Source organism: Pholcus phalangioides, unplaced genomic scaffold, assembly GCF_987345545.1.
Source record: "Pholcus phalangioides strain wild (caught in Gottingen) unplaced genomic scaffold, Ppha-v1.0 ptg000015l_1, whole genome shotgun sequence".
NCBI lineage: Eukaryota > Metazoa > Arthropoda > Arachnida > Araneae > Pholcidae > Pholcus > Pholcus phalangioides.
This window is the reverse complement of record NW_028301608.1, coordinates 59,345,084-59,361,926: the sequence shown is the minus strand read 5'-3', so window position 1 is coordinate 59,361,926 and position 16,843 is coordinate 59,345,084. Positions and strand designations below refer to the sequence as shown.

The 16,843-nt window shown below is 37.7% G+C and overlaps 2 protein-coding genes across 4 annotated transcripts in view; one reads left to right on the top strand and one right to left on the bottom strand.

Annotated features, from left to right (window-relative positions):
- Positions 1 to 16,843, bottom strand: part of LOC149076322 (putative glutamate receptor) — a 34,840-nt gene that overhangs the window by 6,293 nt on the left and 11,704 nt on the right. For all 3 annotated transcript variants that reach the window (XM_089243887.1, XM_089243888.1, XM_089243889.1), the window contains exons 3-5: positions 3,920 to 4,020; positions 3,581 to 3,668; positions 3,234 to 3,392 (exon numbers count right to left, since the gene is read on the bottom strand). In XM_089243887.1, coding sequence (XP_089100013.1) covers positions 3,234 to 3,392; positions 3,581 to 3,668; positions 3,920 to 3,963 — 291 coding nt within the window. In that variant the 5' untranslated portion in view covers positions 3,964 to 4,020. The remainder of the gene's footprint in view (positions 1 to 3,233; positions 3,393 to 3,580; positions 3,669 to 3,919; positions 4,021 to 16,843) is intronic.
- LOC149076321 (scoloptoxin SSD14-like) overlaps positions 14,009 to 16,843 on the top strand; it is a 36,856-nt gene continuing 34,021 nt past the window's right edge. Inside the window, exon 1 of the mRNA XM_089243884.1 lies at positions 14,009 to 14,371. Coding sequence (XP_089100010.1) covers positions 14,253 to 14,371 — 119 coding nt within the window. The 5' untranslated portion in view covers positions 14,009 to 14,252. The remainder of the gene's footprint in view (positions 14,372 to 16,843) is intronic.

Here is a 16,843-nt window from a genome sequence, read left to right as displayed (position 1 = left end):
CTTCTCTGTTTAATTAATAATCGTTTTCAAAGTTGACACAGGGATATTAAACTATTTTGCAAGATCAACTTTTGTCATTAATTTAAAATTCTTGTCAAATTATTCCAAAATTTCCAGTTCTTTAGGAGAAAGCGCTTTTTTGTTTTCTCGACATTATGAACGGCAGATTTGGCACAGCCAGCAAGAAAAGCACCACAACAAAAGAAATTCTACAGGAAATAATTGAAAGAACTTAATGTGTATGTACAGGGTGATTATAAAAAAACTATCCCGACATATGGGCCCCTAACTATCATACCATTCACAGAAACTGAATGAAATTTTGGCATAAGGTATTTTGGTGTATGCGCTCAAGAATGATATGGGAAAACAACAGTGTCACTCTAACAGTTACGGTTACAGTGAGAAAATTTCGAAAATATCAAATGGCAACACCAAGTTTATTGTATTGGAATGTGATCTCCATTGTGAAAAACCCTAAATAGCGTTCGAACGGCAACTGTAGCATGAAAATCACCGACGGTAGATAGGCTAAAAGTGAGGACAACCAATAAGGACAGAGAAGCAGCATAAAATAAAGCATTTTATTGTGTTTCACAAATTTTCCACATGACCTTGTGGAGGACTAATCAGGCCTCAGCCGAAGAAACGGTGTGACGAATGAAACGAACGTTAATGCTCTGGTGCACGGCAAAGTCCTTTTTACTTTTTCCTTGCCTAGCTCCGGGGATTTTCGTGCTACAGGTGCCATTCCTATTTAGTGTTTTTCAGTATGGAGATCGCATTCCAATACAAAAAACTTGGTGTTGCCATTTGATATTTTCGACATTTTCTCACTGTAACCGTAACTGTTAGAGTGACACTGTTGTTTTCCATATCATTCTTGAGCGCATACCTCAAAATACCTTATGCCAAAATTTCATTCAGTTTCTGTGAATGGTATGATAGTTAGGGGCCCATATGTCGGGATAGTTTTTATTATAATCACCCCGTATATACATACCGAGGTGTCTCATATCCTCAGACCTCACCCTCCAAATACTAATAATGTGTGTGAACTTTCTTACCCTCTGGAGATAACGCTGAAAACAATGGGAGAAAAAATTCTGAAAGGACATATGGCCGTCAAAACAATTGAAACCCGTTTTTGGGGACTCGTTACGTCTGCGTATTCTCAGGAACAAGCAATAAACAAATTTGTTTTTTCTCCTTCCATACCTCTAGATGACCATCTCTTAGGACTTTTACGGTGACAATATGAAAGAACTATTGCAGCAACGCATTTTCACTGGATACAAAACGTGTCCGCATTTGATGGATATAAATGACGTTTTTCAAAAGGTTTAGTTCGAGGCGAAATGAAAACGTCGAATAAATGAATTATTTTAACATTAAAATGTCTAAGAACCAATTACGACCGAAGCCAAACGTCGTATAAATGTGAAAGTCGTATAACTGAGAGATGTATAAACGAGGTTCTATTGCACTTGAAGTTCACTAAATGTATGGTCTAATACATATTCAGTGGTTCTACCATTTCTGCTGAAATTTGACAACTATCCGAGTTGTATATATATCCCGTATTTTGACTTTTAAAACTGGCAACCCTAATGATGACTCATATAGGAAACAATAAAAATATGGTTGGGAAGGAATAAAAATATATCGTCATTGATACCGGAATGGTTTTTCTCGGTTAGTCAGCTACCAAATGAAGATCTGTGGGGCCTCATCACAATTTTATTAGATAAGCCTAAGCATTCGAATTTTAGCAGTGTAAGTGAAGGATAGCATTAAACTGTTGATGATAATCCGATGATTAATCCAATCGAGCACTTGTGGAAAAGAGAGCGGCTGTTTTGTCCTCCTTCGCCTTTAATATCATGAAATGAGTTTCACCGTGGATTTAGATAATTTCTCGATTTCTATTAGATCTGACAATTTAATCGCCAACATAGGTCTGCAACCTTTTTCTAGTCACGAGCAGTACCTGTATCCCACATCAAAAGAAGAGCAGCCTTTTCGGCAAATTCTACATACCAATGCATGAAATCATGAGGATTTCAATCGTAGAACGCAATTTATGCAAGGTATGTAATTGGAACATTTATCAAGTGCTCGCGAGCATCCTGGGTGATTCATGGAGCATCGTGGTGCTCGCGAGCAACGGGTTAAAGACGCCTTACATAGAACATGGTGAGAATATTGTATATATTGCACATTTGTTTTCATTATATATTTTTTGTTTGTTTGGTTTTTTTTTTACATTCAGTGTAAGTTTTATCTCGAAAATAACCCTTAATTTATCATTTCTTTGAAAAAAAATGGTCACACTTTGTTCGTAATTTGCTTAGTTATCAAGGTTACATAGAAAAGTTCATGAATTATCCACCAGGGGTTGTTGTTGTTGCTTATGTTGTACTGACCGATTTGGTGCACCTAAAACATTATTTCCTCGTGCTATCCCCATCAATTCACAAGTTATGGACACAAAAACTCACGTAATTTTGGCCCATACGCAACCTTTTACGATCATTTTTTCTTCGAATCATTTTGGAATGCCCAGGAGCAAAAAAGATAAATATTTTAGAAAAATGTAGGGCATTTTTTAAAAACACCATAAAACTTGAATAACTCTTGAAATATGGCACACACAAATATCATAAGAGTAATTTAGCGAAATAAAAATGTGAGTACGTGCGTATGATGGGGCTGACTAAAGTTCCACCTTGTGACAAAATTGGGAACTTTTCTATACTATCCGTAAATCTAATCGAGGTAGAAAGAAAATCTAGCTACCATGTTAAAGAGCAGCATGTATTTAGTTTGCATTCAGACCAGAGGGGCATATACGTTGGAGGGGCTTAGGGTACATGTGCCCCCTTTCCCAAAATGATCAAAAATTGAAGAAAGAAATTAAAATATTGAAAGAAAACACTCTTTTATATGCTATTTTGATCTATTTCTGTTAATTAGAATACTTTTTGAAGGTTGATAACTCTAAATTTCTGGGAAAGAGGTCCCATGTGCCCCTGCCAAAGGTCGATCTTGCTTACGCCCCTGATTCAAACAAGATTGTGCGACAGCGTAATAACAGTTGTTTAAAAGTATGAAAGGCATAAAATCTATGAAGAGCATCAGTGTCCGATGAGTTCTGAAATGTAAAGCGATATACTTCAGTTTCATGGTAACATATTTTCCACGCTAATGCATCGATACAGTTATATTCTCACCTCCATTGTGAATACGCTTAGATAGAAGAACAGTCCAGCCTCTTCTATTTCTTTACCAGACAGCATTGTAAAGTCTCCTACAGTCACAGGGTTCGTGAACTCACTGTACTGAAGAAAGTGATCCACTGGTAACACAGGATTTAGAAGTATATCCACATCCTGAAAAAAATACATTCCATTATAAAAAGACAGGACAGTATTTGTTTCACAACCTGGGACAAATTAAATCAAATAACTATAATTAAATAATTAAAAATAATAATAATTTATATATATATATAATTAATAATAAAAAATAACTATAATTAAATCAAATTAACTTTTATTATGGTTTTTTCAATACTTACGCTTCTATATAGCATCCCCAACATTCCGGTATATGTACCATTGATAAGCATACCATATCGATTGTTTGGTTCGTGAACAAAAATTGGCCTATAAATCAAATAAAGCAAAAAATAAATACACCATATGAGTGACTAACTGCTATATAATGATGGAAAATGTTTTTACAAAACAAACTATTAATATATATATACAAGGTTGTAGATTTATAATTATGTACTCTCATCTACTGCTTCTATGGTTATTTTACTAAATCATTTTCCTCATAAAAAATTCCGACAAAAATTACAAATTAATTCTCGATTAAAAACAAAAGTTTTATCAAACAAATTTTGGCTCACGTGAAATTCATCCATGTAGCCAGAGCTCGAATCATGGTAGGCATGATGCCGGTCAAATGAACGGTTCCATTATCTTCTTTAATATTAACAAATGGTGGTAGCTAAGAATAAAAACAAGAGAAAAAATAAATAAATTAGTGATACCTCGGCTAACGAAAATAATTCCTCCCGGAAGCACATTCGTTAACCGAAACGTGATTTTTCATAGATTTCTATGGGAAATCGTTTAATTCGTTCCAGGTGCTGCTCAAAATCTAAATCTCAAAATTCATTCATGAAAAGACAGAAACTGACCAAAAGTTAAAACGAACAGCAACAAAATTCGGTAAATAATAATTTATATGTGAAGCTGAGATATTGAAAAATCTTTCTATTTTAACTACATGTACACAACCAACAGCTTTTAGTCTACTAAAGATAGTATTGGCACAACCCAGTTGAGTTCGTAGGTTTCCCCATCCATTTGTGATTTGGTCAGCTCATTTCTGTGTTTGATGCATGCAGATGGAAAAAATAAGTACCCTAGAATGTCCAGACTGTTCTGTTTGATGCAAAGAGTCTTGCCCTCAAAGAACGCGTGCTCTAAAAGCGTAGGCTCCTTTTGTTTCAATGTAAGCTGAATCTTTCATTTCACGTGAAATGACCCGTAAACCTTCAGGAAGAGAAGTGGAGGTACATCTATTCGAGTTGGATATGAGTTAATTGGCCTAGAGTGACAGTAATTCTGATGTTGATTGGCGCTAAAATTCAGCTCACGACGCGGCTATTTTACGTTTAGCGCTTGCATTCATATCAACGAAAATGTTCGTTAGCCGAGACAGAAAAATCTTCATTAGCCGAAAAATTCGTAAAACGAGACGTCCGTTAAAAAAGGTCACTGTAATTTATTAACAAAAAAACTAATTAACTAAAAATTATACAGTGAAATCCCGCTATAACGATATTCTGTGAACCAAAAAAACACCGTTGCAGGGGGATCATCGTTATATCAAGAGGCAACATTAGCATCATTCCCCACCAAATTTAGTCTGTGGTTGACATCTCTTCGAAATTGGTGTTGCTAGTACCATCAGCTACTGTCCTAGTACCACCACTTGTGAGAATTTATTCACAGTGAAAATTATAATTTATCAATAGATTAATAAGATACAAGTGAATAAATTCAGTTGGATATTTTGTGATAAAACGCAAACCTGTGAAGGTTACCTTGTAAAGACGTTTACTGTTACTGCATCCACACTTTCGTCTACTACAACTTTGTTAAAGCTTTTGTTAATCAGGTGAAGCAAAATACCGAGAAGTTATCGTAGTCAGTGTTCGCCAATAAGCATTTAGATCCGTGATTGCGTGATTCCGCATCAAAATTCAACTTCACACCTCCAAATTCCGTTGAGGAGTGAAAATACTCCTATGAATTTTGGGTAATTTTTTTGTAACAGAAGTATGTATTTTTTTCCCTAATAGGAAAAAAGTAATCCTTCTTTTTACAAAAAATACCCTTCAAACTTTGTAGAGGAGTGAAATTGCTCTTCAAAATTATAGTTTCGGTTAACACCGATCGTAGAAAAGATATAAGAGTATCGAGAGGAGTTTAACATTAGATTATAAGCGCAATTTCGAAAAGATTTGAAAAAATGTCGCTTAGAGTATGTATAAAAATGTCGGGATTCATCGTTATAGCAAGATGTTTCACTGTATATTATATACCTGTAAAAACCGTATATGCATATGTAATTAAAAAAAGAAAATATAATTTCAAGAATAGCATTAAAACAACTAGTTTAAAACACAATTAAATGGCTGCTAGACACTATAGTAAACAAAAATTTCATTTTTTGCCTTCCAAAATACATGCTTTTTGAGATTTCGAATTTACTCATTTTTTTAATACTATCTTGCAACTAACGTGTACAAATACAATGCCACAACAGGCAAAATGCCCAACGAGGTGGCTGAGATAAAAATATGGATGTCATATATTTCAAAAATACAGACACCTACTCTTTTTGCATACAGTATCAATATTCAACTTACGTGAACATACGCGAATCGAATTATATTTACTCGAGGCGTAGAAGGATTTTCCATAACACTAACAAAATCATAACATTACGATCAAAATCTCAGCCTGTACTACTCAGACGTTATCAATCTAAATGAGCTTATGTCTTTTACGCACCGGTATGGAGTTGAAACACTGTTGGAATATACAAATTGGCCATATAAAAAAAAGAAAAAAAAAAAATATATATATATATATAGATCATCTAAAAGAAGCAAATTGTGATAAATCGCCCTTTGGTATGCATATTTTTGAATCAATTGACATCGATAATGCATGTAAAATGTATTTTGTAGTTTAAAATCTAATTTTTACTGCGAAAATGGGGGAAAAAACTAGCGGTAATCATTATATCTAACCACGCGATGAAAAGGTATTTAATATTTATTCCTATAAATTACTTTTTTCTAGTGTCGTGATTCGAATAAAAATATTCAATGAATAAAGAATGATGTTAGCGTTATTTTACCGATTAATTATCTTTATAATTGTTCGTAGAAAAGCTCACTATATAGACTTCCAATATCGGTAATAAGAATTCTCCCAATTTCATCAAAAAACAGAGACCACATTGATATTTTGACATCATTCTCTCAAGCATTACCAATTCAAATATTATTTGTTGTCATTAATAAATCCTAAATTATATTTGTTTATGAATGCATGAATTGTTTTTGGAATTTTAATCTGACAGACAGAATTTAATTTTTCTCGTCGCTGCCCAGCCCAAAGGGGCTGCCTGGCGACTTACAGACTGCTCTTGCTAGCTATGAAGAGGGTTATAGACAAGTTTGTGCGTGTTTGTGTAGATGTGAAGTGCTTGTAAGTTAATAGAGAAAAAAAAAAAACAACACATACAGTCCGATAAATGCTACCATCAGAATAGTAAAATACACAAAGATCAGCCAAACTTCACCAAAATGATCAGTAAAATCAATAGTAGAAAAAAAAAATTATATATATATATATATATATATATATATACACACACATACACACATATATATATACACATACATATTATGCGATAAATGTATATTATAATGGACACAAAAAATGAAATTACTTATGTACAATTCACCAAAACGCTACATAATGCACTAATGAGAAAATAATAATAAAAAATAAATCTAACATACAAAAGAAGGTCATAGAAAAACAAGTGTGTTAGCCGAAATTATACAAATTGGTGCAGTGCAAGATCAGTCATGTACATCAAACCACAATGCCGCTCTATGCAATAGAGTTGATAGATTATTTCGATAGCAAAATAAAAGTACAAAAATATTATGATAGATAGACAAAGATTATACAGCTCAGTAGTTCAGACCCTAACGCACCGACCATGGCACGTGCAGCACGTTTTGAGGCCTAAGAAATTTTAGTCTTTCACGTGGGTTGTAATCGACCAGCTCTCTCAGATGCTCGTATTCTGAGTTCCTCATCCTTTCAAAGTGATCCTCTGAGATTTGTTGGATGTAGCTGAGGATGGTTGGAATCTTCAGGTCTTTTCTAATGTCAGCCCCTCTGATGTACTTTGGTGCACGCACAAGAGTTCTCAGTATTTTATTCTGTTGACTTTGTAGACGCTGCATGTTGGTTTTTGAAACATGAGCCCAGACTGGGGCGGCGTAGGTCATGATAGGTCTTATGATTGATTTCAACAATATGAATTTGTTTTTAAGAGTTAGTCTTCCACTTGGAAATGTAATGCGTGACATCATTCCCATGGTTTGGGTAGCCTTAGTTCTTACGTGATTTATTTGCGGAACGAAGGATAATGATTGGTTTAGAATACATCCCAAATATTTCACTTCCTTCACAGGTCTTATGGCTTCTCTGCCCAGGTAGATTGGTGCTCTAGTGAATTTGGTTCTTCTTGTTATCCAGATGAACTGACTTTTGGCATGATTAAGCTCGACAGCATTATCCTCACACCAGTCTTCAACCTCCTCTAGAGTCTCCTGAAGATTTTCTCTGCATTTATCAGATTTTCTGTTGTTGGTGATAATAATTGCATCATCCGCAAAGAGTCCCAGTATGCCCATTTGGGGGGCAGGGAAGTCATTGATGTAGATGGAGAAGAGCTGAGGCCCAAGAACTGATCTTTGGGGAACCGAGGCTCTTATTGGACGAACAGAAGAACAAGCATTTCCATTTTTTTACCAGAAAATGCCTGTCTTTAAGATAGCTGTTGAAGAACAACACGTAGTGGTCAGGAAAACCGTATTCAACAAGCTTGGTCAACAGAGTTACGTGATTCGTTTTGTCAAACGCCTTGCTAATGTCCAAGCACATTGCGCAGGTGAAATCCTTGTGGTTGAAGGCTTGTATTGCGAATTCTACGACTCGATGCAGCTGTGTGACACAGGAGTGGTTTCTTCTGAATCCATGCTGCTCAGGACGAAGAAAATTAGAAGATTCGAGATAGTTATTGAATCGTATAAGAAGAATACGTTCAAACAGCTTAGATATATTGCTCAGAAGGCTGATCGGTCGGAAATTTTTGGCTATGAGAGGGTTAGAGCCAGATTTGTGGATAGGTTTGATTACTGAGAGCTTCCATATCTTCGGGAAGTGACAAGTTTTTAACAAGCTATTAAAAATATTGGTGAGAGTCATTAGGGCAGATAGGGGCAGATTTTTGAGAGCGAGATTGGAGATTTCATCCAGTCCAGAGGCTTTCTTGATCGAGAGCTTGTTAATAAGTTCTCTAACCTCCTCCATAGTTGTTAGCTCTGAATCTTGAAACCCACTAAGACTCTGATGACGTGGTCTGTTGAGAAATTCCTCAATTTTATGCAAGTGTTCCCGCTGAGTGCCAATCGGTTGATTCGTGTTAGGTTTGAATTGACCCTCATAAGTTTCGGCAAGCACTTCCTCTATCTCAGCATCAGTGAAAACCAGTTCACCTCGTTCGTTTTGAATTTTGGTAATTTTCTTGGTTTTCTTTTTACAGATCTTCCAAACTTTCCAAAGGGAACCTTCACTCGCAGTGGCCTCTTCAACGAAGTTCGAAAAGCGCTCGTTGACGAATCCTTTGATTTCTTTCCTGATTTCCTTTTCCAGTCGATTGAGTGCAACTTTATCCAAAGGGCGACGAAATCTTTGCCAGGATTTTCTTATTTTATTTTTGAGTCTAATTTTTTCCTTTAGCTCAAGAGAGATTCCAAATTTGTTTCCCGGATATTTGATTTTTCTAGTTGAATTGTGTAATGCGGCTTTAATACTGTCCGAAAAGATGACCGTTGCTACATCAACTTCCTCCTTGTTTGCATGCCGAAGCTCGAGAACTTCGTCAACATCTAGCAGATCCCTGAATTTATTCCAGTCAGTGGCAAGGCAGAAAGGAATATCTTGAGGTCTTGTTAGATCAATCGTGAATATGATTGGATTATGTGTTGAGTGGAGGCCAGTGAACGATTCTAAGTCAACATTATTCCGAAAGTTTTTAGAAATACCATAGTCAAGTACATCCGGTGAACCCCGCCCTCCAGGGTGATGGGTTGGTGTGGAACTGGAGTGTATTTGTAGGCATTTGTTTCTACACCATCTTTCCAGAATTCTACCACAGGAATTTGATCTGTTACTGCAGAGGGCAGGACTTTTGCAATTCCAGTCCCCAGCCAGTAGAATTGGATTGTTGGTGTTAATCAGAAAGTTAAGTAGATTCAGGTCAAGTCTGTTTCTAGGTGGCTTGTATATCGCACATAGAGATATCGGATGCCTGTTAATAAAGATGGTAACTGCCAGTTTTTCCATGGAGTCGGAGTCTGGTGTATCAAGTTCTTGAAATGGTATATCATTTTTGATGAAGACTGCTATTCCACCTCCTCTTTCGTTTAGTCTATCTTTTCTGAGGCAGGTTTAGTTAAATATGTTAGTGGTGTGTGAAGGCTTCAACCATGTTTCGCATACGAGGGCTACATCAATTTCCATGTCGTAGAGTGCCTGCCCAAACTCTCTAAGGTCATTTCTCAGACTTGTGGCATTCCATGCCATAATACGCAGCGGTTTGCTGCTGGCAAGTCTTGGCGTGCTAATTGTTGGAGTGTGAGATTATAGTTATCAAAAATTGCAGTATGAATTCAATTTTGTCCCTGGATAGATCCAGTTCCCTCAAGAACGGTTCTAAGAGGTTCAGGAATTGTTCAATATTTTGAGCAGGGGAATGAGTGCTGCTGTTGGATGGACTAAAACTTTATTTTGTGAGTTGTCATTATTTGGTAGGTCTCTGTCTATATTCTTTTCTATACTTTCGACTATGATGTAGGTTTGATCACATTTGTTGTCATTACAGTTCCGGAAAAGTGAAGGCCGTGTAAGGGAGAGGTTTGTTGAAGACACACCCTTATCCTGATTCGTCACTTCCAACTCCAGTTTGTCCTGTACAGCATGATGGGTCATGAAATCTTCTAAGACTTCTTTATATCTCATTCCTGTTTCGCTGGCTTTGAATTTAGTAAGTTTTTCACGCTCTGCCTCTACAAATCTGTTGTGCAGCTCCGCTGATAATTCTTCCATGGAAAGCTGTGGCTTGCTTTGCCCCAAAATGTGTAATCCTTCCCTCGTTATTTCCACAGGGGGTTCTTGGTCTTGAGTTGGCTGCTTGTCATTATTGTTAGCCCCTATGTTCCAAGGATTTATTCGAGGTCTAGACGGTAGCCCACTTGTGGACGAAGGACTGAAGATGTGAAGGGGTTGACTTGTTTCAGACTTGTTAGAACTTTTTTCCAAAGAGGGAAAGTTCATTAAGCTGGGAAGTAGCTTGGGAAGGAAAGTTCTTGCCCCGTCACTTCTACTGGAAGGTCTTTTTGGACAGCCTGTTAAAGTTCCAGTGTGTGGACCACCACACATAATATTTTCATTTTAGATTGATTCCCTTTTGAGGGGCAATCTCTGGTGCTGTGTCCAAGGGCACAAAAAGCACAGTTTGGTGAATTAAAACAGTAGTATGATGAATGTCCGAATAATAAACAATTTCTACATTGTAGAGGGAATTTATTACCCTGTAACGGTCTATTTCAATTGGTACGTCTTGAATATCAACTAAGTTGGCAATTTCTTTGCTGCTGATAGGTACTTCTATCAAGAACAGTGGTAGAATACGTCCAGTGGAATAATTTCTCATATTGGAGATTTTTTTTAAATCTCAAAACCCTTGTTGATCAAGTCCGATTTAATGTCCTCAAAGCTGGTGTTCGCCGGAAGGCCTCTGGTGACGAATTTCAGAGATCTCTCACTGTCTAGTTGGTATGTGTGGTATTCCAGATTCTTTTCATTTAAATACTTAGTAGCCGTTCTATGATCTTTTTCAGAAAAGACATTTAATAATATATTTCTCGATGTTGGTTTGGCTACCGGAGGGAATTCGCACATCCCCCTAATTCTTTTGAAGTCATTAATCCAGTTTTCACCCCATTTGGTGATAACTATTTGGGGAATACCCGATTTCTTTCTTCTGTGGTTCACTTGCGTGAAGTAATCATTGTTGTGGTTGGTCACTGTCATCCTCCGATTCGTCAGAAAGTTCCCCATCCTCTTTAGCTACATCCGCAGGAACACCAGTATCCGTAGGGGGTCTTTGAGGACCAGGTTTGTTAATGAGTGCAGCCTTGGTAGCAAGCTGTGTTCTATCTTTGTCAAGATGTTTTTTTTTTTAAGATGTTGATTTCTTAAGGAAGGAAAACACTCATCTCTGCCTCTACCGGGAGTCGAACTCGGGTCCCTCGTTTGCCGGACGAGAGAGTGCTCTCAAAGACTTTTGAAAAGAAAGATTTTCCTTTCCTTAAAAAAAATCAACATCTCAAAAAATAAATAACTTTAGAACATCCAGTTTTCTGTATGTCTTGCATTAAACAGTGGAGAAAGACATCGTGTCATATATATATAGCCATCTGGTGGATTGTCGTCTATGAGCTATTAGCTGATTATGTGACTGTCCATTGCATGGTCCAGTTTGGCATATGTACGCTCCAAATGAAGAGAAAAATCTTTATCTCCTCTGTAGCTTAATGAGAGCATTCGTCCGGCAAACGAGAGACCCGGGTTCAACTCCCTCTAAAAAAATAAATATCTTCATAACATCCAGTTTTCTGTATATCTTGTATAAGATAAATTAGTTTTGTTATTCAGCGTCATCTACCTTTGACTTTAAATAACACTTTCTGATTCCTCACGTATGAATTTTGGCGATTTCTTTTTTCTTTCTAGGATTTCTTTTATCCGAAAAATTAATTCCGCAAAATTTGGAGGACACTTTTTAGGCAATCGACGTACACACAGTGCCGTCTTAACGCATGAGCACACCCGAACCTCAAGAGAAGAGGGAAGGGCCTCACAGAAATGAGAACTAATTAAAATTTCAGAACTTTCCAGGTAGGACCTCAGAAAAATCAATTGGCCCGGGGGACCACTATGCTCTTAAGACGATCATACGTACACATCCGTCAGTCTCCCTCTCGTGGTGGCGATTTCACTGCACCCAAAAAAAACCTCACTGTGGGATGATACTGGAACTTACCAAGGCAGTCGTTGAACATACGAATACAGTAAAGCAGTGTTTTCAATTGTCCACCTAGGGCCACATGGGCTCTTTGTGGTCCTGTGATATTCTAAGGAAACCAGGTGTGGGAAAACCAAATAGAAGGGGAATCATCACAGGTGACTAAAGTAGCCAAAGAAAGAGCTGCTTCAAGTTCCAACTTTAACTTTCTGTCATTATTTTGGTACAAAATTAAAGCCTACTCAGAAAAACTACAGAAAAAAGGCAGTGGCCCACCAATGGCCATTTTGTCTCTCTTAACTGGTGGGCCAAATAGAAAAACTGGTGGGGGGCAAAATCAGCACCAGTTCACATATAAAAAAGGGGCTTACTGCTTCTACTAAACCGCACATGCGCCTCGTCCATATTCCTCTCTACGGAACCTCTTACGAATGGGTACGCGTCGGAATGTGCGTGCATGTGTTGTTTCTGTGGAATACTTGTTATGGTAGCTTGACGAATGCCGCCATTTGTTTCCGAATCCGGAAGCAGACAAATTGGCTGGGTTTTTTCTTTTTTGTGCGAGAAATGTAGGTAAAATCAACGATTTTTTAAATGTTGTAGGTCTGATTGCTCTCTGTGGAGAGATTTTTTTCAAATGGCTCGTATTTTCACGCCTCGAAGTTGGAAAACCACAGAAACCTAAATTCAGCCACTCACCGCTATGACGTCAGTGGGGGTTCGAACCTGGTTCCCTGCAATGATAATCAATGATAATGATGTCCATGATAATGTTCACACGACCGCATAGCACAGTGGTTCTTAACATTTTGACAAACGCGGTTTCCTCCCCAATTCATGGTTCATTTGCGGCTCCCTAAAATAGTTTAGTAGATATTTTTCCGATATAAAATAACTACTTCAAAGCAAAGCACACAAATCAATATCTCACTAAAATCAGCCCACTTTGAGAAACACTGAGATATAGGGGCACACCATAAATTCGATACTTCTACTTCTAAACCATACGTGCACCTCGTCCATATTCCTCTATAAAATTTCTAACGAATGAGTACATGTTGGAACGCGCGTGTGTGTATTGTGAACCTGACGTGAAGTTTGTTTTTGTGTTATGGGTGTTGTAGTGCTGCCGTCTGCCATCTATTTTTCGAACCATGAGCGAAATGTAATGGTTTATTATTTTTACCGTTGTATGCCTATTGCTCTCTGTGGTCCATAAAGTCACTGTGGAGGAGAGGCCCGTGAAAAATCTGGCTTGGGAGTCCCTGAAAGATCCCAGCCTAGGGGAACCCCTGATGCGTGTTGTGCGGGCCATGCCCGGTGGTTTAGCGCAGAGGTTCGAAATCTGCTCTAAACCGTAGGTCCCTGTATGATTGCTTCTAGCGGTAAAAGATGACCGCGGTACGATAGTCGCAGTGACGAATGTGAAATCAAAAGAAAAACCGGTAGATGGCCACATGATCGATCTTCAACAAACGGTATTTTGGAAAAGAGGATTGGCAACACAAGAAACCTGTTTGTTTTCGTTGTGCAATATGTAATAGTATTTATTATGCAACATTTCCTCGATTGATTTACCGGCGATGTTGCGGAGTCATACGAGAGAAAAGAAAAGAATTCACGCGAAAAGAAGAGACATCTAGAGGTGCTTCTATTCACCAAGGAGATTTTTCTTTTTTTGGAGAGCAATTAAATGTCTCACACGCTTAAGATACTTAACTCTTTTATTATTATCATCGCATTGAGTGAGAATTGAAACTAGAAACATGTCCGATGGTAACTATAATGCTTACGGATCTTACATACAGCTGAGTACTCTAGATGAGAAAGAAAAGCCCGTCGATGGAGAAGTGAAATTATTTCTAGGGACCCTTCCATATAGAAAGTAAGTAGCGATTTCAGTAAAACCCCCTTTTAATGGACATCATCTGAATTGCAGTCGCCCCTCTTTTACAGCCAAATAATAATTTCCCCCTTATAAAAAAAACCTACCCTGATTAACGGTCACTCACACATTCCCCCCCCCCCCATTTATGGACGAATTTTTTCGTCCCATCGCAGCAGAAGAGTTTTACTGGACTAAATTTTCCTCAAAACGGATTTGAAATCTCAATCCTTTGTCGTTTCAAGTTACTAATTTATTGCTTGATTATGATACCAAAGCGCCATCTCACTGAATTAAGTCACACCACACACTAAACCTGGACAGAGATGTATTTGTGATTTTGTCACCTCTGAGGGCTACAGGATAAAACTCCCCGCCCTGGGTTTGGGTCACCCTTTTGATCTTGCATGCTTTTACACTCTATGGTATCGCTGTTTTAGGTCATCACTGCCCTGATTTCTCTCTCTGGTTCACTTTTATGGTCACTCCCATACTAAAGGTCATATACTGACCTAGTTCTTTATTCTTTAGCTCACTGTTTTGGTTGCTCAAATATTTGTACACTCAAGGTCACTCTTTTGGGCATGCTATGACCTAGTCCCTCTCTTATTCACTTGTGTTTCTCACTACTACTTCACCGCACACACCAACTCTATTGGTATCACTAACTGCAATTTACTGCCGTTATAGAGTTGGGGATGGAAATGAAGGTGCCATCTCATAGGGGTTGCCTCAAGTTCGATAGGGAAAAAGATCTTGTTATCTGAATTCTCTCCCCGCCCCCTCCCGGATCGAACCTGCAGTTCTGACAGCAATCTTCATGGTGGTAGGTGAGCATCACATTACAGCTCCACTCAGAAGCTTTGTGTTTCTCGCTGACCTGGCCCCTCACTCTTTTGATCACTGTCATTCTTGCACGCTCTAGATCAAAGTTTAACAAATCATTAAAAAAAAAAATTAGCGCCAGGCAAAATTTCATAAATGCCAAGCTATTTTTTACCCTGACGAAAATCGCTCCAAATAGTGAATTTTTTTTTACTTTTCCAGAACTTAGGGGCACCTTTTGTATGCTAGCAGACATATTGGCATAACTTCTGATAATTTTGTGCCGTCTTTCGACCTCAATTCCGTCATCATGCATAAAAATATTATTTGCCAATTCCAGTTTTCGTTTAGTCACCATGGTGACCTGCTGGGATTTGCACAGCCCTGCTCTAGATCACTCTTTTGGTTACTCACTCGCCTAGTCCCTCAATCACTAGACGTAGGCTTATGGTTTTGCCCCACCCTTCTCCCATTCTAGTCTAATTTTCGTGGCCCCTCATTCCTCTCCTCCGATTTCGGATGGCTCATTGCAGTTTTTTTTTTTCCTCAATGTCTCACAATAATATTATGCATGCATCATAGTGCCTTTTGGCATAAAATCCACCAATAGAACAACCATTTGGATCCAAAAAACAATCACCGTGATATTTTTTGTTGAGGGAGTCTATTTGAATTTGCACTGTTTTATGGGGGATGAGGAGTAATGCCACCCAAGTGATTGTCACTTGCTCTCTGGGATGTAGTGTCATGTTTAGGTCTCGTTACCCATAGCAATCGTATCAAAAAAGTCATCTTCTTCTGCCCGATAACACACGAAAAATGTCAGTGCTGTGGCTAGTCTCATGGTTTTGTGTTGGCCATTTAATTGCCATGGAACCTATCATGCAGAAGTTATGTTGTACTGAAGATATTCGGACACAATATCTCCAAGCGAAGATTATAAAATGCTTATGAAAGCGATATGCAAATCATCAAGAGTTATTTAATCAGACAGTTAATTTTAAATTAGCACAAAGTTTGCAAAAATAAACTTTTGCGACCAATACTCTCTCACAGAAAACTAAAGAGAATATTTTGGGAAACTGAACTACCTTGAATGGCGAAGATGGTGTGACCTGTGTGGCAGGAATGCACAGTCAGTCATTACTTTCTGGATGACCAGCAAATTTATTTTTATTTTTATATACAAGCCTAATTTATGAATCTGGGAAAGATTCTTGAATGAACTTAATAATGTTTACATTCATACCTATTTACCTCTTTTGTGTTTGTGTCTTGAACATGCTTGTCTAATCTCTAATCTTTTTGTGAGAATGATTTAAATAAATATTTGTCCATGTCTGAAGTCTAGCATCTTTGAGAAGTGGCCAGTTTTTAAAGTCTGGGTTATGTGCGAAGTGGCCAGCAACTTTATCAAGATGATAGACTTGGACCACGGCATATCGTTCGTCTATCATGCCAGATACATGATTGTGCAAGTTTCTAAACTTGTTTTCTAAAATCTGTTTTATTTTCCTAAAATGTTTTGCAACATGTTTCAGTTCATGATACACATTCACATTTCTAGCAAAACTTAGGTAGCAAAATAAATGATCCAACCAGCTGATAAACCCAGAGAGTGAAAATTTACACATTCATTTCTGTGGC